General features: G+C 41.4%; 1 protein-coding gene across 1 annotated transcript in view; it reads left to right on the plus strand.

The window, feature by feature from the left end:
- wdfy4 (WDFY family member 4) overlaps positions 1 to 24,993 on the plus strand; it is a 277,315-nt gene that overhangs the window by 41,951 nt on the left and 210,371 nt on the right. The window contains exons 11-18 of the mRNA XM_048616184.1: positions 890 to 1,342; positions 3,082 to 3,183; positions 7,508 to 7,698; positions 13,043 to 13,656; positions 16,088 to 16,178; positions 20,407 to 20,621; positions 21,656 to 21,768; positions 23,459 to 23,758. Of these exons, the coding sequence (XP_048472141.1) occupies positions 890 to 1,342; positions 3,082 to 3,183; positions 7,508 to 7,698; positions 13,043 to 13,656; positions 16,088 to 16,178; positions 20,407 to 20,621; positions 21,656 to 21,768; positions 23,459 to 23,758 (2,079 nt within the window). The remainder of the gene's footprint in view (positions 1 to 889; positions 1,343 to 3,081; positions 3,184 to 7,507; positions 7,699 to 13,042; positions 13,657 to 16,087; positions 16,179 to 20,406; positions 20,622 to 21,655; positions 21,769 to 23,458; positions 23,759 to 24,993) is intronic.

Genomic DNA, 24,993 nt, shown 5'->3' on the forward strand with positions numbered 1-24,993 from the left:
GATGAAGGGTCTAGGCCCGAACCGTGAGCCTTTCTGCTCCGATGATGCTGCTTGGCCTACTGTGTTCATCCAGCTCTGCATCTTTTAATTAAGTGTGGTCAATGCTAGCTACGTGCAGGACAAGAATTCAAATGAAGTTGCAAGAGACAACCATCTAATGATAATGATTTTTGTATTGTTTATTATATTAGATTATTTAATTTCCATATTCACAATCAACTCTTTACATTACATATCCCAGGCCACATTCGCTGCCTTTAGTTCTTTTTATCATTTGCGTTTGAAAATATCCAACTTGCAATGCCTCAGTGACAAGAAGTAAGATCTTCTGACTTTTACATTACAAGAGTTTTTTTTTAATCCTGGCTATTGTATATCTTGTGATCTGCGTCCCTTTCCTGTCACATCTCTTTGATCCTTGCTCATGAAGTGATGCCACATCCCTATTTTAGTAACCAACGCACTTCCATGTTGAACATGACAATTCCATTATATATTGTTTCTTGCTGTAGTATTTGGAGGCTGGGACTGTCTATTGCCTCCTTTGCATTGGAAAGAGGGGATCAGAGTTCATTTGAGTGGTTGACTAAAATAATAAGGCATAACGTAGGGTTCAGCATTATCTTCTGTAAACATGCACTCTTAAGTAAAACTCAACTGTGTTTTACTTGTGTCTATCTCTCTTGTGAGAATAGAATACATTGAAGGGGGAGTGGGTCTGGAATACTTAATGTTGCTATATCATTTGGGATAGGTTGCTCTAATTTTAGGTCTAGATTTTTTAAAAAAAATATATATTTTTGCAACACATTAATTTTTAGATAACTATTGCTTTTTTGTCTGTCACTTTGCTGCAAGTGACTTATGTCTTCTTTGTTTCAATATTAAGATACAACTGTGAAAAACCTCCAGGCTTTCAAAGTCTTGCAATTCATATTTCTAAAAGCCACCAGTTCCTGCATCTCATCAATGATCCTGAACAGCATTAAAAAGATCTGGAGTTGGGACAGAGCCAATTTCTTCCTGTTGGAATGGACACAGCAGACACTCTTTCAGTTCGCTGAGGTGATATACCATAAGTCACGGCCGGTGCAGATGCAGTATTTTCAGATGCTGCGGTGTGTTGTTATCGATATGTCTTACATTCCCCATGAAGTCTTTTCGAGAGTGCAGGCCATAATCCGAGAGAACCTTTCTCCTGCCTGCGCCCTGTTGGCACTCGAGTGTGTGCTGGACATTGCCAAACATGACCCATTGCTCACTGTCGTGTTCAGAGAGACGAGGCTCCTGGAAATGCTCCTGACGCAGCTTCAGAGATATGGAAAAATGCTGAGGAAAGCAGGTAACAACTTACTGGAACCACCTCTTGGATGTTCGAACGTCGGTTTTCGGAGATAGCGATTTAGAAAATCAATCTGCATTGGATTGCTTGCATTACAGTAATAACCAACAGAAAGAACACATCCATGAGGCTAGATTTTCTACCTTATTAATTTGCAAACTAAAACACTGAGTGGAGTCTGAGCTCAGTTATAAACATTAATTTCTCCTCTTGATTTGCTTTGAATTATTAACTGGTTGCAGTAAAAGGATGGGATTACTTTGACCTGCTCTGATCCCATGAGTATTACTAGTCCAAGAGCTAACTTAGTGAGTGCAAACCATTGAGAATGAATGTTGGAAAATCTGGATGATAGGACTATAAATACTATCTCTGTCCTGCATTCCCTTCCAATGATCCATTAAAGGATATCAGTCTTGCTGACTTTACCGTGACAGTTTCTATCAGAGGAATCAGAAAATTGGTTGATTGGAGTTGGTAACCTTTCAGAACTGTTCAAGAATTCTAGAATGATCTCCAGGCAGAGCTGTGAACAACCAGCGAGAAAATTTTTAAGGCTATTGAAAAACAAGCTTTTCTTTTTTTATGATCCCAGCTGATGGTACTAATGGATGAAATCTGGCTTGATTGATCAGACTTTTGTTTTAGTTAATCACAGTGGCGGATAGTCATGGGAGGGTGCAGATATTTCTTAAACAGAATGTACGTTTATTGCACAAAAGAAAAATTTAAAATAGTTATCTAAATATAGAGGACAGTTAGCAAGATTTAAAAGACATGGCAAATCAAAGTTTTAATCCACTTTCTGGTCCAGAGAGTTTACATCCGTATCTCAACTCTTAAATCTACTTAACTGATCCCTGACAGCGTTTTTGCCATGGACTATGGAGATCATTCACTGAATTCTTTCCAAATCTGCTGACATGAACTTTTTCACAAAATTGGGGACCCAAAATTTACTCAAGGGGCTGAATCGGCTTATGATCGATATGTTTGTTTATCAGTTCTAATAACCTACAGATTTCGAACTAAACTGTCCTACTCCTTGTTAGAAATTTCACAAACTAAACCCCTTCAACTGAGGTAACTTGTTCTCGAGTTGCCCCAAATAATCTCCTTTCTCGAAGGAAGTTTAGTTTCTCTCCTAACTCTGCACTAGTGTCTTTAGAGCTAAATGAAAACCTGTTCAAACCTAGATTCTTCTGAATTGAAAACAAAGCTAATGGCCTTGCATGTTTACCCTACCTTCATAAACACAGTAGATAAAATATATTTCTATTAACTCTGCAGAGACCTACAGATTCTGCCTTGACAAAATTTTCAATTTAGATCACTGTTTTGGAAGGGTTTTCTTTTTTTTCAAAAAATAAACAATTACAAACCCTTCACGGATGTAACCAACGCTCACCTGTCTCTATTTTAAATACAGCTTCTGAAAGTGATATTAATAAACCTCTCATCATAAATTTGCTTTTGAATGTTTTCATTTATTAGTTATAAAGGTACCTATGATTGGGAATATTGACTTTTGGCGACTGGGAAGGCAGTGTTAAGGATCTAATGGCAGGCATATGTGGGTTGGTTAAGAAGTCAGGACAACACCAGGAAAACAAGCAACCAAAACTGGCAAACCTATTACTGGGATGAATCAAGATCATAACAATTTTGTTAACTTCCAATAAATGCTCAAGGGTTAGCTTTGGATTTGGTCATTTTATTCACCTTTGTATTTCCTGCAGGGAACAAGGCACCTTCCAGTGAGCAGCAGCACCAGAGAGAAGCCTCATGCCTGATGTTAAAAGTTTTGGCCGTTATGCTTCAAGGCTCTGTGAAAAACATTGGTGAGTTAACTTGACATTGTTCATGTCAGTGATCCTTATTGGAATACCAACCCTTCCTGTAGAGTGCTCTCCACTGATTTTATCATCCAGCACTTTTTTTATTAACTATTCATTCATTGGATGTGGGTGTCACTGGCTGGGCCAACATCCTTGCTTATCCCTAATAGCCTTTGAGAAAGTGGTGGTTAACTACTCCCTCGGAGTGCAGCAGTCCATGTGGTGTAGGGACACCCACATTGCCATTGGAAAGAGAGTTCCAGGATTGACCCAGTACGAATGAAGGAATGGCAATATTTCTCCAAGCCAGGATGCTTAGTGGTTTGGAGGAGAAGTGGAAAGTGGTGGTGATTCCAAATATCTGCTGCTCTTGCCCTTGTAGGTGGTAGAGATCATAGTTTAGAAGGTGCAGTTGAATGACCCTGGATGAGTTACTGTAGTGCATCTTGTAGATGGTACACACTGCTTCCGTGTACATTGAAGGGAGTGAATGTTGAAGTTGGTGGATGGGGTGCCAATCAAGCAGGCTCCTTTCTCCTAGACAATATTGAGCTTCTTGAGTGTTGTTAGAGCTGTACCCATCTGGGCAATTAGCCAGTATTCCATCACACTCCTGACTTTTGTTTTATTCTTTCATGGGATGTGTGTACTGATGGTTGGGCCAACATTTACTGCCCATCCCTAGGGCAGCTAAGAGTTAACCATATTTCTGTGGGTCTGGAGTCACATGTAGGACAGACTGGGTAAGGATGTTAGATTTCAATCCCTAAAGGAGATTATTGAACCAGATGTAATCTTTCATATACATACGCGCACAACAATCAACAATGGTGACATGGGCACCATTTGTTGAGCTTCTAATTTCAAACTTTTATTGAACAAAAATTTCATTATCTGCCATGATGGGTTTCAAACCCATGTTTCCCAGAACATTTTCCCTTGGACTTCTGGAACACTACAACAATAACATTACTGCCATGCCATTGCTGCCCCTCCTCTAATCTTTATCTCTCTCGCCTCCCTTAAAGGGTTCCTTTCAAAACCTACCTTTATGAACCTTGCCTGTCTCCATCTTCTTTTGTTGTATGGTGTCGAACCCTATTTGTGAATTACTTCTCTGAAACATCTTAGGGTGCTTTAAAGGTGCCATGTAAATGCTGCTTTACTCCTCTATCCCAACTTTTTACCCAGAGCCCAACAAACGAATGCTCTTCAAGTACATGTTTCATTGTCTATCAAAAGTTCCTATTTAACCTGCTTCTTCTGTCCTGTCGAGTTACATGTTTCAGATCTTAACAACTCTAGCTGCAGAAATTTCTCCTAATTTTCTCTATCACCTTTTTACCAACTATTTGAAATCTACAATGTCTCACTGCTAACTCATTTGCCATCAAAAACCTGTTTTGATTTCATCAGAATGGATGGCAAGAGTTTTTGTGGGAATTTAATAAGGAAAAGAGCAAATAAAGTGAGTGTTGGTTCCCAACAGCATGAGAATGGAGAATTAAAGCAGATAAGGAAATATCAGATGAAACAAACAAATATTTTGCTTCCGTTTTCGTAAAGAGCATAGATCTAATAGCCGTGAATTAGAAGGTGGAAGGAAGAGGAAAACTTGGTGAAATTATAGTCACCAGGGAACTGGTACTGAGCAAACTGAGAAGCTGGCGGCTGACAAATTCTAGTGGACTTCATCTTTGGGTCTTAAGAAATGGCTAATAAGGTAATAGATGTTGGTGTTAATTTTCTGAAATTCGCGAAATTCTGGGTAAGTTCCGCTCAACTGGAAAATAGCAAATATAATTCCTCTATTCAAGAAGGGAGGGAGACATCAAGGCAGGAAGCTATAGGCCAGTTAACCTGATGTCTGTTTTGAGAAAGGTGTTAAAATCAATTGTTAAGGAGTTCGTGGCTGGGCACTGGGGGATAAAACCCAAGGTAATCGAAAACAGTCAGCATGGTTTTGTGAAAGGGAAATTGTGTTAATCAACTTGTTGGAGTCCATTGAATAGGCAGCGTGCATTGTGGATAAGGGAGAGCCCATTGATATGCTGTACTCGGATTTCCAGAAGGCAGCTTGCAACAAAAGATTACTCTGCAAAGTAGAAACATATGATGTAAGGGGTGACAAATTAGCCTAGATAGAAGATTAAAAACTGAAAGAACTGTGGATGTTGGAAAGCAGAAACACAAACAGAAATTGCTGGCGAAAGCTCGGCAGGTCTGGTAGCATCTGTGGGGAGAAATCAGAGTTAACGTTTCAGATCCAGTGACCCTTCCTTAGAACTGATGGTAGCTGGGAAAATGTTGGTTTTTATGCAGAATGAAGGGTGGGGGAAGGGGGTAAGGAGTAAGTGATAGGTGGAGATAGAGCCCAAAGAGAGAAGAACAGTTGGGCAAAGGATTGGTAATGGCCAGGCTAGGAGAATCAATAGCTATTCGTGGAGACTATTTAGGGACTAACAATGGGTTGTGTGATAACAAGGCCTGGTGTGTGGGAGTTGGGGTGAGGACATGGGAAAAGCTCAAGCCCTAAAGTTGTTGAACTCTATATTGATTTCAGAAGGCTGCAGAGTTCCCAAGCGGAAAATGAGGTACAACACCTGCTAAGCTTTTCCAGCAATTTCTGTTTCTGTTTCTGGATAGAAGATTGGCTGACTGGTAGAAAACAGACAATGTATAAATGGGTACTTTTCTGATTGGAAAGATGTGATACATAGGATTCTACAGGGGGCTGTAATGTGGCCTCAACTTTTAACAAGTTGTATCAATGATTTAGATGAGGGGAGTGAAGGCATCATAGCTAAGTCTTCAAATGACGCAAGAATAGTTGGGGAATTATGTTGTGAAGAGGATGTACGAGGTTGCAAATTTATGTAAGTGAGTGGGCAAAACTCTGGCAGATGGAGTACAACGTGAAAATGAGAAATTGTTCACTCTAGCAGGAAGAATAAAAGATAGAATTATTTCAATGGAGAATGACTGCAGAATTCTGCAGTCATAGAGTGACTTAGGCATTTTAGTGCATGAGTCACAGAGTCAATATACAGGAAAGACAAGTGATTAGGAAAGCTAATTGGATGCTATCTTTTAGTATGAGAGGATCTAAACATTAAAGTAAGAACATTATGCCTAAGTTATACACGGCACTGGTGAGCCCACATTTTGAATGTTGTGTGCAGTTTTAGCAACTTTAAATGTGATGGAAGCTTTTTGGAGGAGTTTTACTAGACTGATAGCTGGAGTGGATGGGTTGTCTATTGAGGAAATGTTAAACAGACTGGGCTTATTTTCAGTATAGTTTGGAAGACTAAGGGGTGACTTGAAGTATGTGAGATTCTGAAAGGCGGGGTGGGGAGCTTTTGTGCACAATGGTGATATCCCTACTTCTGAGCAAGAAAGCCCCTCCCCAGGGTTCAAGTCCCACCTGCTCCAGAGGTGTATCATAATATTTCTGAGCAGGTTGATTAAAGCCTATTGAAAATACCCAAAAGATTATGAGTGGTCTTGATAAGGTAGGTCAGTCCAAAACTAGAGGACACTTTTAAACTTATAGTTGCTTATGGACAGATGAGGGAGAAGTCTTTTTTTCTCTGAGAGTTGTGCATCTTTGAAACTCTTTGCCTGCCTCAGAAGGTGATGGAAGTGAGTCATTGAATATTTTTTAAGATGGCAGTAGATAGCTTTTTGTTTGGCAAGGGAATAAAGAATGGGAGTAGATGGCAATGTGGAATTTGAAGAACTAAACAGATCAACCACGATTTTATTGAATGGCAGGGGAGACTTGAAGGGCCGAATGCATACTTATATTGCCAATTTGCGCGATCATGCCAACCCATGTTATTTTGAATAACTGTATTCTCCTCACTACTTCTTTCCATGAGCTTAACTGTATTTGTATCAACCAAGAGAGTGGCTCACTTTGTGTTCCCTAGCAACTCATAGCTATATTTCGTTGGGTATCAACCCAGAACTTAAGAGTTCAAATGTCAGGATGTAAATTGTTCAATGTAAATTGATGTCTCTGAGGACAGAGATCCACGGAAGTTGAAGTTTGGGATTACATACCACTTTCAGGAAATATTGATTTTGGTCTTTTCTTGAAATGAAGTGAATTATCCAGGGATCTGTTGGTCTTTCACTCAGGTAATATCTCCCCTCTATATGCAAATGACTTTTGCCAGTTGTGTATATCCATGTATGTGATTAGCTTATAGCTATATACTGCACCTTTGTCATTGTAACTGCAGCCATATCATTAGTCCCCTTGCCCTTCATTGTCAAAAGATGCCATGCAAGCCTGACTGACCCTTCCCTTTCTATTTAGTGATTCTCCGAGAATATGGAATGGTTCCCTACATCAAAATTTTTCTCGATGACCAGTTCTATCGAAGTCATGCACTGAGCATCTTGGAGCAGCTGTTTATTATGAATGCGGAGGAGTATATGCGCGTAGTCATTGGAGTGTTGTGCTCAGCAACTCAGACAGAATTAGTGCTGAAACTCGACCTTCTGCAGGTATCTCCTTTTGAACTGTCACCTTTGCTTGGGTGCATATAAACAGAACGAGAAAATACATTGCTTTTCTACCTGCATTAGAGACTTTAAGGTTTTGGAGTAGATTTGTAGCTCGGGTTGTGGGTGTTGAGGTTGGTTGGCTTGCCGAGCTGATTTGTTGTTCCGTAGATGTTTCATTACCGTGCTTGGTAACATCCTCAGTGCAGCCTCTGATGAAGCGTTGGTATGTTTTCCCGCCTGGTTTTTAAACTCTGGGGTCCATTGCGATGGATTGCCTCACTTCCGGGTTTCCTCCATAGTGAAACGTATATGGGGTCGAGTTCAATGTGTTTATTAATAGCATGCTTCGTGGAGTGCCATGCTTCCAGGAATTCTCGTGCTTGTCTCTGCCTAGCCTGTCCCAGGATCTTGGTGTTGTCCCAGTCGAAGTCGTGGTTCTCCTCGTCCATGTGGATTGAGATGAGTGAGTATTGGTCGTGCCTTTTTGTAGCCAGTTGGTGTTCATGTACTCTTGTTGTTAGTTTCCTTCCTGTTTGTCCGATGTAGTGTTTCTCGCAGTCTCTGCAGGGGATCTTGTAGATGACATTGGTCCTGTCCATAGAGGGGCATAGCATTAGAGACTTTTGCAACACACTGAATTTCTCCAGCAATGTGGTAATAATAAAGGCAACTCCATTTCACGTCCTAGTTGCAGGTTGCATTTTAATGGCAATCTTTTATGTGTAGAGGTGTAGAATGATTAATTTTGCAATGTGAATGCACAAATATTTCAGATAAAGAAAGATGAAGTGAGCCTTTTGGATTCTTTGGGTGTTGTTGTATTGCTAACAAGCATGTTTTCCCAAAGGGGAAAAGATTTGACCAAAGTCTTAGGGCAGAATTTAATAACCACTCCAGAGGTGAGTTTGGATCTAAACAAACTGTGTGTCCTGTCTTCAGAGTTTGCTCAAATCTTTTCCCTTTGCGTCGTCACAATTGATGGGCCAAAGCTCTGTCCCATTTACTTAAGAGGGCCTGTAAGCCTGTTCGAGGGAGTCAGCATCAGGAAAAGTTGAGGTTCGTGGTTGGAAGAACACTGATTTCACTCCCCTACTGCTTTTTCAAACCTTCCCTTCCCCGTGTCCCAGAGCAGCAAATCCGATACCGGCCGTGCCTCACCTGCCTGTGCTCAACCATGGCCCTCGCTGCTTTTGAACCACCAATGGGTGTGATACTGGCTATCATTGCTTTTGGCACTGATGTGTCATAATTGTGCATTGACCATCTCTTTTTTGCCAGTTGCTGTCAAAGCAGTGGGGGTGGGATGGCCAGGATTTCTATCTCCGAGGTCCTTGATCCTGAAGAAGGCCGAAGATCAGTTGATCTTATTATGGTGGGCCTTAACCAAAGGAGGCAACACAGGGTTCTTGACAGCTGGTGAGACCCCCATCACCAAGATTCAGTTTTGTCCTGTGGGTGAAAAACTCATAGGATCAGTTGGGAGGCTAATCCCACCTCATGCCCAATTAAAATCAGGCTGGGTTTAACACTTAACATTGCATCCAAACTTGGCTGGTAAGTTAGACCAAAATCGCCTTCCATTGAGTGGGATGTAGAATAAGTATTTCACCTGATCCAGAGAGATTCCACCAGGCGTATCAAGGTCAAGTGACCCAGGATTTTGTCAATTCATGTCCAACCTAAGACATAGGAGCGGAAGTAGGCTATTCGGCCCATCAAGTGTGCTCCACCATTCATTGAGAACATGGCTAATCAAATTGCCAAGGCCGTTGTCATTGCACAGAGATAGTAGCAACTGCAGATGCTGGAGAATCTGAGATAACAAGGTGTGGAGCTGGATGAACACAGCAGGCCAAGCAGCATCAGAGGAGCAGGAAAGCTGACGTTTCGGATATCGACGCCTCCTTCAGAAATGGGGGAGGGGAAGGGGGTTCTGAAATAAATAGGGAGAGAGGGGGAGGTGGATTGAAGATGGATAAAGGAGAAGATAGGTGGAGAGGAGACAGACAGGTCAAGGATGCGGGGGTGGATCCAGTAAAGGTGAGTGTAGGTGCGGAGTTGGGGGGGATAGGTCAGTCCAGGGAGGACGGACAGGTCAAGGGGGCAGGATGAGGCTAGTAGGTAGGAGATGGAGGTGGGGCTTGAGGTGGGAGAAGGGGATAGGTGGGAGGACAAGTTAGGGAGGCGGGGACGAGCTGGGCTGGTTTTGGGATGCGGTAGGGGGAGGGGAGATTTTGAAGCTTGTGAAGTCCACATTGATACCATTGGGCTGCAGGGTTCCCAAGCAAAATATGAGATGCTGTTCCTGCAACCTTCGGGTGGCATCATTGTGGCACTGCAGGAGGCCCAGGATGGACATGTCGTCTGAGGAATGGGAGGGGGAGTTGAAACGGTTCGCGACTGGGAGGTGCAGTTGTTTATTGCGAACCGAGCGTAGGTGTTCCACAAAGTGGTCCCCAAGCCTCCGCTTGGTTTCCCCGATGTAGAGGAGGCCGCAACGGGAACAGCAGATGCGGTATACCACATTGCACAGAGTTGTTGTGCTCTCTCACAAGTGTTCTCTCACTTGGTGTGTTTTCAGTTCAGCGCGGTTTACAAGTTAGGAGTGTTTCCCAAATAGCATTGCCTCCTCTTTTTTTGTTGTTCCAATGTGGTTACCAAACATGCTCCATCTTTCCTTTTGAACAAATTGCCACTTCCCTGAGGACCCTCCCCCTCACTGCTTCCTGCCCCCACCCAGCTCCCTCGCTTGCTCACGGCAAGCTAGAGGGAAGCAGTGAGCGAGAAGGTAGCTGTAGATAAGTAGGAAGAGTTTTTAAGAGTTTTGTAAGGAAATTGACTTTCAATCAGTATGTCTTTGTTTAGCAATTAGAACTACATGTGGAGTGCGAATTAAAGGATACCTTTACCTTATCAACTCCAACCTTTGTATCAGTCTTTAATGTGGAATTATAGCTGGAAATAATTAGCAGCATTAAATATGGAAACATAAGTTAATTAATAATGGTATTTCTCCCCCCCCCCCCCCCCCCATTGTTTCAGGAAGGGGAGCATTTGGGTTTTTGCGACACTGTAAAGGTTTGCTGGTCCTCCCATTGCAATTTGGGGTTATCAGTGGACAAAGCAATAGTAATTATATAACTGTGCAGCCTACAAGTTACTCATCCAGGGGCCATCATAAGTGCACACAGTGTCTGTCCAAGACTTCGGATATCGACCTTCTGAAATCACGTTTGACGTTTAAGCATTACAACAGTGACTATCTTTGCAAAATACTTCATTGGCTGTGAAGTGTTTTGGGTCATCAACAACTTGTATTTATATAGCATCTTTAAAATAACAAACCACCCAGATGACGTCACATTTTGAAATAAAGTATGGCCACTTGGCCACGTAAGGAAGTATAATGTCAAATGACCAAAAGTGACAATGAAGCTAATTTAATTCAATTCAGTTCAAAAGTTTCATCCCACAGGCAGATCTTAAGAAACTTCATAAAAGTGGAAGACAAAGCAGAGAGGTGGAGGATGAGAATTTCAGGGCTTAAGGTCTAGGCAGCTGAAGGCACGACTACCGGTGGTAAAGCAGTTATGATTGTGGATACACACAAGGCCCAAATTGGAGGAGTAAAGGTTCCTCAGTCACTTGCGGGGTTGGAGGAGATTGCAGAGATAGAGATGGGGCAAGGCCAACGGAAGGCTTTGAGAATAAGGGTGCAATTGCTTGAATACGCACGCGCACGGTTGATAGATGAAGACGGCATGTTGTGAATTAGCACACAGGCAGCAGGGTTTAAGGCAACTTTAAGTTTACAGAGGGTAGATTTTAGGAGACCAGCCAAAGAGTGTTGTAATGGTTAAGCCTGGAGGTAATGAAAACCTGAATGAGGATTTCAGCATTAGGTGAACTCTAGCAGACAGCGGCAAATTAGAGCAATGTTATGGAGGTGGAAACAGATCCCTGAGTCGTGAAAGGCACTATGTAAATGCAAAGAAAAGTAAGGGTATTAAAAATTTTGCAATGAATATCCAACTTAAATTGATATTATTTGTGGCCTGCAGTTTGTATTTTCAGTACAAATAAATAAACAGCAGATTATAATTTTACACATATGAAATATGTATTTATATGATTAAACTGATTTATTAGCCTAAATCTAGTGAGTGCACCTAATTTTGATGAATTGTGAGGCAGTCATAATATATAATAAGCAACTGAATTTATTATCTTTGCCCCTCAGGATCCTTATTGTGTTACGTACAAAGTCAGATTGATTTGCTAATGTATATTTAGCTGCTAACCCAAAATAAATATCATTATGCCTCCACATTCTGAGGTTGACACATTGAAAATTGTGTGCTGTATCAAATTACAAGAAGGGAGGTAAATTTGCTTATGCGTAACTCAGTTTGTGTTTTACAGATTGAAGCCAGAGGAATATTAAGTCACCAAGGATTAAAATGTAACTGTATTAAAGGCTGTAACAATAAGGTTATCTATGGCCTTTTGCTGAAAGGTGTCAAAATCATTTGCTTTACATCTATTTGCTTTTATTAAATCCAACCTCCTCGTAACCTGTAGTTCTCGTGCGTATTTGAATGACAATAATGTATTTTGTGCGTTGTTTGTCACTGCATTTACTGAATCTGTCTCCTTGCAAAGTAATAGATATTTTGACTGGCAGGTGGGTCAGTAACCAAAGAGCTCCAGTTTAAGACAATGGACCAAAAAAAAAACGTAGATAGAATTGGGAGAAATATTTTTGCACAGCCCGCTGTGATGTGGAAGGTGGAGGAAGCTTATTCAAAACAAACTTTCAGAAGAGATTTGCAAAGGAATGTTTGAATAGAGAGGGGAGTGCGACTTGTTGGATAGTTCAAGGAACTAGGACAGGCTTGATTGCTGAAATGGTCTCCTTTCTATAGTTTAAGATTCTGTGATCACTTTAAACTACGTCTGATACACGGCAGAGTTTGGTGTGTGTGTGGAATTAAGCGGTAGAGGTGAGTACAGTTACAACATTTAAAAGGCTCCTGGACGGGTAAATGAATAGGAAGGCTGTGGAAGGATAGGGACCAAATGCTGGCAATTAGGACTAGATTTATTTAGGAAATCTGGTCGGCGTGGACGAGTTGGACTGAAGGATCTGTTTCCCTGCTGTCCATCTCTATGGCTGCATTGCATTAATTCATGAAAAGTTTAGATACTCCTGAATTATATTGTTTTTCACTGAGTGTTGTTAATCAGTGATATGTTTTGGATCACTGCTCATCTCTGACTGAGTAATGCATTATAGTTATGTGCAGTTTAGTGCTATAACCTTATATCTCTCTTTGCACTGCAGTCCCTTTTAAATGTGCTGGGAATGCCTAAAGCTCGGGCTGCGTTCAGGACTGCTGGTGGATTCAATGCACTGCAGTCAGTGCTGGCAGACATGGAAGGCGCGTTATGTGATCCACCTTCAGGCAATTGGGCTGCGGTGGATCAGAATGACATCTGGGACCTCATCCAGACAACTCTGTGTACTCTTACTGCTGCAATGTACTCTGACCCCGTCAATAGTCACTTCTTCAGGACTCAGGGCCAGTTCGACAAAATGACAGAAGACCTCCGGCTTTTCGGTTGCTTCAGCGGCGAAGGAGGGCCATTAAAATGCCCCCTGGACACCGGTGCCTGCAGAAAGTTTGAGCAGTTTCTGTCTTTAGCTCATGATCCAACAGAGGACAATTGGCCCTCTTTGAGGAAATGTATCAAACTCTTTGATTTTCTGGACAGGATGGCTAAAGGCACCTTGTCTTCTCCCTGTCCTACACAGCAAGCCAGAGAAGATCTTGCCACAAGTCGCAATGAATTGTCCGATGAAAGTTGTGCTCCGCAGATCACTGGGAGTCAGCACGATACATCCAACCCCATTGCAGAGCCTTTAGAACAACTGCTTAAAACTGATCTGGAAGACAGGTAGGATACTGAAGACCAATGAACTATGTTTAGGTCACTGGAACCAGGTAGGGCATTGAAGATTATTAAACCACTTAAAAATCTTTAATTGAAAACAAGAGCTACTGAAATTACAATATTCAGTGTAGAACTGTGTCGGTTCATGTAGCTATCTACATTAATTCTTAGTGTACATTAATTTAATTCCATAATGCTGCATGGTTTAAGCTGTGTTATTCTGATGAATGGAATTATTGATCTGTACATCAAGTCTCTATGGATCTGGTTGGATGTTCCTGCTTTAATCCTTAATCAGTAACCTCTTCATTCATTCTCCCTCTCTCCTACAAACTCCTTCTTTGAAAGTGAGATAGTAATGCAGGTAGCTGCAACATGTGCTCAGCACATTATTCATCATTCTGTATGAGAAAGTTTTTCCGATTTCATGGTTTATGATTCTGATCTTTCAAAAGGCAGTTCTAAGTAGCCCAGACTGGAGCTGTCTCAGTTGAGATTGATGCTTCAGCATTTTTCAATCACACCCCTGTTCTTCTGTCATAAATTCTTAGCTTTATAAAATGAAATAACACAACTACATGAAGCCTCACTTGCTGGGGAATATTAAGGCTACACAAAGCACAAACTCAATTTCTTAATTTAATAAGACTCCAGTTCATCCTTATGAGGAATTTTCCAGCCTCATCTCTGAAGATTTGTTCTTCACGATGAGTGGCCAGCTAAAGCGAATTCTGGTGCAATTTGAAATTAGCTGTTTGGATGGTTGAGTAGACCCAGAATCACTCGACTTTAGATTCCCAAACTGGCACTTGTTGGAAACTTTCTGTCACTTAGGCCAATGTCGGAAAACTGCATCTTATGCCCCCAAAGAATAGAACTCATATGAGACTTCTTAGATTAAGAATCTGGAAGTCTGAATAATTTGGAGAAAAGGTTGATGGCACAAAGGCTGGAGTGTTTACTTGTAAATTTTTGCACCTCAGGGTAATTGTGCATTGGACTGGCTCGCTGGCCGATCAAGTGGCTGTGAATTGTTTATGCAGTCAATGTACAGTCAGTCATAATTGTTGAAACTGAAGCGTGCAGCTATACTGGTTACTTTCATATTGATACAGAACAACGGGTAGCCTACTTTAGGTAATTAAGTACACAAAGGTTCTGTGTTGTTGAACCTCTTCAGACTTGATTTCTGACACATACCCTTCTCCACCTTTGCCCGTGTCCTGACCAATTCTAATTCCCTATTAAGATTAGGTCTAGCCTGGGGCAAGTGAACATTAAACACACTTTAATAAAACTGTAAGATGTCGGAGCAGAGCTAGGCCGTTCAGCCCATTGAGTCTGCCCCGTTTTTCAGTAACATCATGGCTGATCTGACAATTGTTAGTTCCACTTTCCTGCCATTTCCTCATAACCCTTGATTCTCCAACTGATCAAAATCTACCTCAGCCTTGAATGACAACATAAATAGAATGTAAATAGAGGACATGATTGGAATTGTTTGGATCCATGGCCCAGTTTTTCTGGGTTTCATCACTCTGCTGTTTTAATGGACTTTGGCTGTGAGTCAGTCTGGCTGCTGTGCATTTTTCTGTTCACTCGTAATTAATCCTGAAAAGTACTCCACTGTCAGCAAAGTGCTTTGGGAAATTCTGAAACTGTGAAAGGTGCAGCATAACTGCACATTTCTGCTATTGCATGAAACTGAACACGTAAATTTGACTTTAGAAGTTTCTTTACTGGAGTATTTCAGTCAAAGAATTAAATATCTATGGGACCTTAAGGGTGCTAACTGGGAGATGCAGTCAGCTAAGAATGGATAATAATTCTGATTGCAGATTAAGATTGACTGTACAGATTATACATTGCCATATTGAAAGATGCAGGTGTGTTGGGCAAGTCTTGTGAGCCTTCATTCTGTTAAGGTAAGATCACCACAGTCTTACCACACCACAGAGCTGCCCTCCCATTAAAGAGAGATGACTGGTTTGATTTAGTCTGAGGGTCACCATGCTTCAGGCAAGGGGAGAGGTTGGGAAGGAGAGTCTTTTCATGGTAACCTCAGCTGCTGTGGGAATTGAACCCACGCCGTTGGCGTCTGTCTGCGTTATGAACCAGCCATCCACACAACTGAGCTATTCTCCTGCCATTGCATGGCCAATCAAAACGGCCCCGTTTTGCACTTCTACATGGAATGTAGCTTATGCCTTTGTACTTGGAAAGAGAAATATTTTCAATGTTTCATTGTTGGCATGGGGGCTCAGTCAGCAGGAGTGCAAGTCAGATTCAAGAGCTGGAAGCTGACAGACCTGGTTTGCTTGTCGTCTCTGTACTGGATTCCCTGATCTCCCTGGAAACCCATTGTCTTGTTTTATTGAAAATGTGCAGCTCATGACATGTGCAGCTCACCAGTTTGTGTTTAACTCCTGTGAAGGTTTGCTCTGGACCCTGCTCTCGTCCATCCAGGTGCCATTTGTGTCATGATGGATCTCTTACCGAACACAAACTGTGAAGGAATATCCCAGGTATCTCTCACTCTTTCATTGTGATGTGTATAAACAGAACTGAGAATGAAACCTGGCCTTAAACTTTTCAGACCAGACCACTGTTTTCCTTCACTTGTAACTCTTGTGAGACAGATGAGCTGCATTTCTTTGCTCCAACAGTCCTATTAACATAAACACAACAGATTCCAGAAATGATTTAGAGTCATAGAAATATGCAACGCCGAAATAGACCCTTTGGTCCAACCTGCCCATGCTGACCCAGATACCCGTTTGGCCCATATCCCTCTAAATCCTTCCCATTCATATACCCATCCAAATTTATTTTTAAATGTTGTCATTTTACCAGCATCTACCACTCCCTCTGGCAGCTCATTCCAGACATGTACCATTCACTGTGCCCCTTAGGTCCCTTTAAAATCTTTCCCTTCTCACCTTAAACCTGTGCCCTCTGGTTTTGGACTCCACCAACCTAGGAGAAAAGACCTTGCCTATTCACCCTATCCATGCCTCTCATGATTTCATAAACCTCTATACGCGTCATCCCTCAGCCACCGACACTCCAGGGAAAATAGCTTCAGCCTATTTTGCCTCTCCCGAAAGCCCAAACCTTTCAACCCTAGCAACATCCCTGTAAATCTTTTCTGAACCCTTTCAAGTTTCACAACATCTTTCCTATATCAAGGATATTCACCAAAATTATACTGTAGCTTAAAAAGTTAAACGATGTGACTAGCTGATCTGAACCTGTATCAGCTTTTGGAAAGAAGGATGAAGGTTAATCGATTTGAGACGGGCAAAATCAGAATGGGATTCAATAGGTTAGATGCAAAACAAAACCCTATTTCTGCTAATAAAAGAATCTAGAAGATTAGGCCAAAATATTAGGAATCAGTGCTCAGCTATTTAGGAGTCAAATCAAGAAATGTTTTTCCATAAATAACAATAGTGAAAATCTGAAAGTACTCTACCAGAAAACTGTTGTTCAGGATTAATTGAAAACGGAGATTGTCAGTTTTTTATTGAATCAGAGTTCCAAGGATGCAGAGTAGAAACAGAGTAAACGGGGCAGGTGTAGCCATTCAGGCCATTAAACCCATGTCATTATTCAACATGGTTGATCTGTTATCTCAGTGCCATACTCTCTTCATATCCCTTGACACCTTTAGCCTCTAGAAATATATTAACCTAATTCTTAAACGCATAGCCTTTTGAGCCATCTGTCGTAGAGAATTTCACAGGGCCACAGTCCCCTGAATGAAGACCTTCCTTCTCATGTCAGTCCGAAATTGCCTATCCCCATGTCCAGAGTCTGTGACCCCTTATATTGGACCTGTCCCTAACCATGGGGTGCACCACTTCTGTATTCAGTCTGCCCAGCCTTGTCTGTGTATTATACATTTCAATGAGATCCCCTCTCATTCTTCTAAACTGCAGTGAGTACAAGCAGAGTAGGATACATCATGGTGTGGTATAGCAAGTGCTGTTCCCAAGACTGCAAGAAACTACAGAGAGCCGTAAACACAGACCAGTCCATCAGGCAAACCAGCCTCCCATCCATTGACTCCATCTATACTTCCTGCTACCTCAGAACAGCAACTAAAATAATCAAAGACCCCTCCCACACTCTTCCATCAGGCAGAAGGTAGAAAAGTTTGAAAACATGTACCAACAGATTCAAGCACTGCTTCTTCCCCCCTGTTATCAGACCCTTGAATGGACCTCTCAAATGTTAATTCTGATCTCTCTCTCTCTCTCTCTCTCTGTGCACCTTCTCTGCGGCTGTAACACTGTATTCTACGCTCTGTTCTGCTACCCTGATGCACTTTTTATGGCACGATCTGCCTGTGGATCATGCAAAACAGCACTTGTCGCATGTACTGAGATACAATGAAAACAATAAATCAATCAAGCAATCAATCATACGATAAACCTGCCATCTCAGGAATCAAATCATTGAATTGGGAATTGAAATGCATATCAGCTTGATATGATAGAATGGGTTTAAGGGGCTGAAGGGCCTGCTCGTCTTGTCGTGCCGTAGACTTCTATCATCCACCTCGATCATGGCCTAATTTTATAAAGTGTGTCATAACTTTCAATGTTTAGGTGTAACAATTTTATTTGGTAATGAGACATTATCTTATACAGTCAATGTGAATCCATTGACACAATTTGCAAGAGTGTCCTTTCGTATTTTTGCAGCAGTTCAAGGCAGCAAAAGGCAGAGGTGGCCTGTCATTTGCATTAGAACAACTAAACTAAAAAGTAGTTAATTAATATGCATGCAGTAATTATTTTGGATGTAAATCGGTCAAATAAGCATAATATCCACATTTGTTGAGATGTATTCAAGGTATCTTTTTAAAACAAATCTCCAGGAAATTGTCTTATTTGTTGCCATACATCAAATCTAAACCATAACTTGAAACGTAAATTATCATGCTGAATGTGACAAATCAGTTTCATTCTGGCCAGGTACAAAGCACTCTTTTCCAATATTCTGCTGGTTTTAGCTAGGCTGAGCCACTGTAAAATACTGTTGAGCAGTATGCTCCTGGCCATTTTCTTGGTATTCATTTGGAGTGGAAGGGTGTATGGAGTGTGTGTTAATGCAATATTCAGGAGAAGTCCATTACAACTCAGTTAAATATAGTTCAAATTCATTTATAATGCAAGGGTCTCAGCTCCCAAGTGAGGTAAATCTTTGTTTAAATATTATTTGTTTGTTAAAACAAAGGAAAAATAACGCTTTAGCTGTAATGTAGTTTCACCTTTTAGATCCCCAATATCTAGGTGATAATAGATTTCCTCTTAGTTCAGGAGAATTCACCACCATTTTCTGCATCTCGACATATTTCACAACTTCTGACTCCCATAATGGGTACAAATGGTTGACCAGTGATGTAAGGATAATTAGTTGCTGATTAGCATCGGGTCTGGTGTGTCATTTTACACATAATTTGTTTGACTTGCGTTCTGTGAGCTATTAACACATGCTACGTGTTCCCTTCATACAACATGAGCATTTCGCCCAATCTGGGCTCCCAGCACACAGTTCTACTGAGAGTGAGTGCCAGTCAAAGAAGTGGTGTTAACCTGTCATGTCAATCTCCCTTCCTCTTCCAGTCGCAACAGTGAACTTGCTTTTACTTCCATCTGACAACTAAAGTATTTTTTATAAATCTTCTTAGATATGCTTCCTAAGATACAATGTTCCTCTGCAAAGTGGAGCAGATTGCAAGTGATGATCACATCAACATTTAATATGTGCTAGGTGGCACCAGGTAGTGGCCATTTAAAGAAATGTAGATCATCTAGTCTGTGTAGTCATATCTTTTCCACAATTAAATATCATGAGACAAAATGCTTGCCTTACAAAGCAAACTAGTAGCCTCTTCACATTGATTGAGGATTACGTGCCAAAACAGTAGGCCAGTGGGGTAGCGAACGTGAGGAGCGGCCATTCTGTGAAGTTGACCTTGAAACCATTTGAGGTGCAAAAATGGCAGTATATCTCAGAGTGGAGAGGCATTAGGCTAGTGATCTGACTTCCCAATGCCCAAAAAAATGTAAGATCAGCATGGATGCCTGAACTTCCTGTTTGCGGCCCCACTAGTTCATATGCCAGGATTCATTCACCCAGATGGTGGTGGGAGTCTGGAGCTCGATGTCCATAGGATGGCAGAGGCAAAAGCACTTATCACATCTATGACTCTATAAGTACATGACTAGGAAAGGTGAGAGGGATGTAGGCCAAATGCAGGCATATGGGACTAGTTCAGATTAGGAAACCTGGTTGGCATGGACAAGTTGGGCCAAATGGTCTGTTTCCGTCCTTTATGACTCTACTTAAGAATATTTAAATATACTAGCAATGCCAAGGCATAAAAGTGTATGGGTGAAATAGTGCGAAATAGGATTGGAATAGTTAGGTATTTGCTTTTTTCCAGTGTACACTCAATGGGCTGAAGGGTCTTTATCAGTGCTGTAGACCTCTATGATTCTAAGCTACTTGTGCAGCTCGCAGCTCTTTGAAGTAAATGTAATGTTTTTAAAAGTTTTCATACACTTGCACAGTTAATATTTTACGTTGCATTCGATTTTGGTTTTGTTTGAATATTGACTTAAATGTACCATTAACAATAAAAGCTCAGCATAGGGTAAAGCACAATAGGACGTAGGCATTTGGTGCCCTGCATCTGTTACACATGAGCAATTTAAAAATTTTCCCCTCTTTCCCCTTCAGCTGTCTCTGGAGCTGCAGTACGCAGTGGCTGATTACGTTCTGTCTCTCGTCAAATCGGAAAGGAACCGTCAGGTCATGTGTGAATCTGGACTTTTGACTGTCCTAATAAATCGCTACAAGGAGCCATTGGTTGATAATAACAATCCATTACACTTGCCCCTCATCAGGACTTTTGAGAAGTTGGCTTGTCAGGCCGTTGAGCCACAAACACTGAGGTACTGCTGTCTGTCAATCGTTGCACATACTTTGACGCTCTGAGGAGTTAGAAAAGCCATTTTCGATATTGTAGTGTGCCTTTAGCTTCTCAGCAGTTCTGAAGTTCGCTCCCTGAAACTCTCGCTCCTCTCTCTTTTTCCTTGAAAATGCTTCTCAAAGTCTACGTTTTAAACCGAGTTATTGATGACTTATCCTAAAGTCTCAAAGGGAGAATAGCCTACTCCTGTGTATTTGATTCTGAAAATAAGAGATTAAGGGTCATATGGGCTCTAAAAATGCATATGCATCCTCTCTGTCCAATTCTCCTCCAGATTCTTTAGCCAAGTGATTCTTTAACCTCAAGAAACTGAATGTAAATCATGAGCCCGAAGCAAACCGACATTCAATCGTGGAAGTTATTGGACTTGCAATGACTGATAAAAATATTGCTAGTTCTAGTTTTGAAGTTCCCTTAGTGAGAAACTTCCATTTAGATAATACCTCATCAATGTCTCTCAAAATACTTGATGAATTCGTTTAACAGAAATGCAAGAAACTGGATTGTCCATTTTGAGCACAGCAGGATCCTACAAGTCGGAATGAGATAAACGATAAGTTAATCTGGTTAGCTGGGCTTAGCAACAGGAGCAGTTTTAGCCAGGAGCCTGGGGGGATCTTCCCACTTATCCTCTGATCCCAATGGGCCCTTTAAAGTTACCCTCAACTGGGTCAAGCACTTTGAGACTCTGTTCAATATCTCCTCAAAAGAATGTGGCATTTTTACTTTCAGCAGACTGTGTTGACATTTGTTAAGTGATGATAAAGCCGGTCTTCAAAAGAGGTTTCGCCTCAATAATCCAAAAATGAATGCATTGATTTGCTTGCAGTTTCTACTTTACAACAATTGGATACATATTTGAGGAGAAACAGGTGAAAACACCGATCTGAGTTCAATTGGATCCCAAGGAGATGGCACTGATATGGTGGGGCAGTTGGATGGCTTCCTTTTGTGTTGTTTCAGTCATCGTTTCTCTGCTTTCTTTACATTTCACAGACAGTTCTTACGCCTTGGCGATCCCCTGAACTGTAGAGTTGGAAAGAAGCGAATGTGTGACTCATCTGGTAAACATCAAACTGATCTCTCCTGGTGTCACGTTGATTCTAATGGTAAGGGACATGCAGGGTTGGGGGTGTGTTTAGGAGTTGGAGGATGTGTTTGGTGTTGAGGGTGGCTGCAGCATAAGAGCAAGAATGATGGGAGTTGGAAGTATCTAGGCTTTGTGTCTGATAGTGTGTCCTTCTTAACGGGCATTAGAACAGCGCTAGGTCTCTGCATAGATGCTCATTCGTCCCCAAGTTAGTTTCTGTGCTCAGAGTCTGACTGGGCCTTATATAGTTGACATGTAGGCTGGCGAAAATTGTTACATCTGCAATTGAACAACATTTAGTTGGATTTCACAACGAACAAAGGTTGTCTAGTTGCTTTCTATGAAAACAAAAAAGATGAAGACATTTATTTTACCTTTTGACACCCATTGTTCACCTTTAGTTTTAATGCTACGAGATCACAGTCCTCATGATTCAGTTGCTTAATTCAAAAGACCAGATAATGCAAATCATTGGTTGAGTTCCCAATTCACTGTTCGAAAGAAAAAAAGTGGTTTTGTTTTAATGTAAGGATCCTATCCTTTGTGTCATCAGGACCAAAGTGCTTGAAACCAATGAAGCACATTTGAATTGCGGTTGTTATTGTAGTCTAAGAAATTTGGCAACCAGCTTTCCCACAGCAAGTTCCTACAGGCAACAATGAGAAAATGGTTGGCGCACTTATTTTGGATGCTGTTTGAGGGATAAATATAGCCAGCAGGGGCAGTGTGAATAGGAGGTGAATGTAACGGACTAACCTAACAAAAGGACATTATTATTAATTAGCAACAATGATCTATGTTGTATAATTAGAATTTTGTGCCAGAAAGCAGTAGCTTATAAAAATATATATCTTGACCCGCAGCATTCTTTCTGTTTGCATTAAGAAGCTCTTAGGTTCAGTTTTTTCACTCTGTATTTTCTTCTCTGCTTATGTGATTGTAATTTCACTTTAAGCTGAATCAGCCCATATTTGCACTATGCAAATAAGGTACATGATTGTATTTTATACTTCTGTTGCAGACTGAAATAAAATCTGTTTGAAAGCAAATTAGGAGCTACACAAATCTTCTGAGCAGAATAGATCAAGTTTTAAAACTTGTTCAGCTAACCAGATTTCTTTGCCACCTGCATGTCACAGTTGCGTTCTTCAGAATTTCATTTCACTTTTTGTCAAGCATTATTGACATTTATTCACTTCAAACATAAAGTGAAAGGCGGACTGTAGATTGCTCCATCATGCAAATGGATGAAAAAATAAAAATGAACTTCTATTGACTTTAAGCAAAACACAGCAGCTTTGAAACAAAAACAGGAATAGCTGGAGAAACTCAGCAGGTCTGGCGAGAAAACAGAGTTAATGTTTTGAGTCCAGCGACGCTTCTTCAGAATACTGTGTTCTGAAGAAGAGTCAATGGGCCCACAATGTTAACTGTGTTTCTCACAGACCAACTGAGTTTCTGCAGCAATTTCTGTTTTTTGTTTCAGCATCCGGAGTTCTTTGTTTCATAACGGCAGCTTTGACTTCTTTGGCTGGTCCATTTGTTATCAGTAATACTAACTTGTTGACTGCTTCTTAAATCATGTGTCCATTGTCATTTGTTGAAATGCACTGAAAGTGGTTAACTGAAGTGAAGTCGTTGCGTGCATTCTGTGGCAAACAGCGGTCAATTCTGACCTCTCGGCCCTTTTTCTTCTTCCTCCGTTTCAGAGGGAGACTCGGTGAGGAGAGGAACCCTCAACCGGAAGGGGTCACTGATCGCCAAGCACGGACCGATACGAAGCTTCAGTTTATCCCACGAGTCAAGTCAGAAGGCAATACCACGGCACCGTGTCATGAGCTTAGTCTCCATGATGTCTTCTCGCCAATTCCATCCAACCAAATCGTCTACAGCTCCCTCCTTTGTGGAGTTTGACATGTCTGTTGTTGGATATGGGTATGAAACATTGATACCTGTAACTAATAGCCCATGCAGTGATCAGTTGACACATATACCTGGTGTCTTCACCTGTGAGCAGTGCTCATCTCTCATTCAATTACCCCTGAAATCTGATTCGCAAATGAAATTGGCAAAAGTGGCTTGCAATGATGTGGTGCACAAATAAATATTTAGGACGGAGGGACAAACATGAAAAATAACCAGTGGAGGAAAAGAGGATAATCTGGGGGAACTAGATGTTGATGATCTATAAAGAAAAATTTCCAGTTGATAGGGTTGTAAAGAAGGTGTATGGTGTGTTGGCTTTCATTGGCAGGGGAATTGAGGTTATGCTGCAGCTCTATAAAGTCTGGTTAGACCACACTTGGAACATTGTGTTCAGTTCTGGTCACCTCATTATAGGAAAGATGTGGAAGCTTTAGAGAGGGTGCAGAGGAGATTTACTGGGATCCTGCCTAAAGTGGAGGGCAGATCTTGTGAGGAAAGGTTGTGGGAGCTAGGGCTTTTCTCATTGGAGCAAAGAAGGATGAGAGGTGACTTGATAGAAGTGTACAAGATGATGAGAGCCATAGACAGAGTGGATAGTCAGAGACTTTTTCCCAGGGCAGAAATGACCATTACGAGAGGGCATAGTTTTAAGGTGATTGGAGGACGGTATAGGGGAGATGTCAGAGGCAGATTCTTCACACAGAGAGTGGTGGGCGTGTGAAATGCACTGTCGGCTGTGGTAGTGCAGTCAGATACTTTAGAGACTTTAAAGTGACTCTTGGATAGGCACATGGAGGATGGTAATATGTAGGGTATGCAGGGTGGATTGATCTTAGTAGGACAATAGGTCGGCACAACATTGTGGGCCGGAGGGCCTGTACTGTTCTATGCTCTATGTTCTTAATATGACTTGCGCTTATATAGTGCCTTTTGGTTTCCAAAGAGGCTTGGACAAAATAAAGTACTTTTGAAATGAAGTAAACTGTTGAGTGGGAAAACATGCAACAGATCTGCACACAGTAAAATCCTACAACAGTTTGGAATAAGGGATGGATGTTGGTTATGTCACTGGATGTCTTCTGTCATTTGAATTTTGCCAAGTGGGATTTTTAAATCCACCTGAAAGGGAAAAAAAATGAAGCCTCTGTTTAATGTGTCTTCAAAAGCTTGCATTTTGCTCTGAAGTGTAGGCCTAGATTCTGTGCCCAAATCTCTCAAGTGGGGTTTAAACTGATGACCTCTTGGCTCACATTGGTGAGGGGGGACGGGGTGGGGGTGTTGTTGTGGTGGTGGGGGGTGGTTGTGGTGGTGGGGGGTG

The sequence above is a fragment of the Rhincodon typus genome, chromosome 34 (genome assembly GCF_021869965.1).
Source record: "Rhincodon typus isolate 14 chromosome 34, sRhiTyp1.1, whole genome shotgun sequence".
NCBI classification, from domain to species: Eukaryota; Metazoa; Chordata; class Chondrichthyes; order Orectolobiformes; family Rhincodontidae; genus Rhincodon; species Rhincodon typus.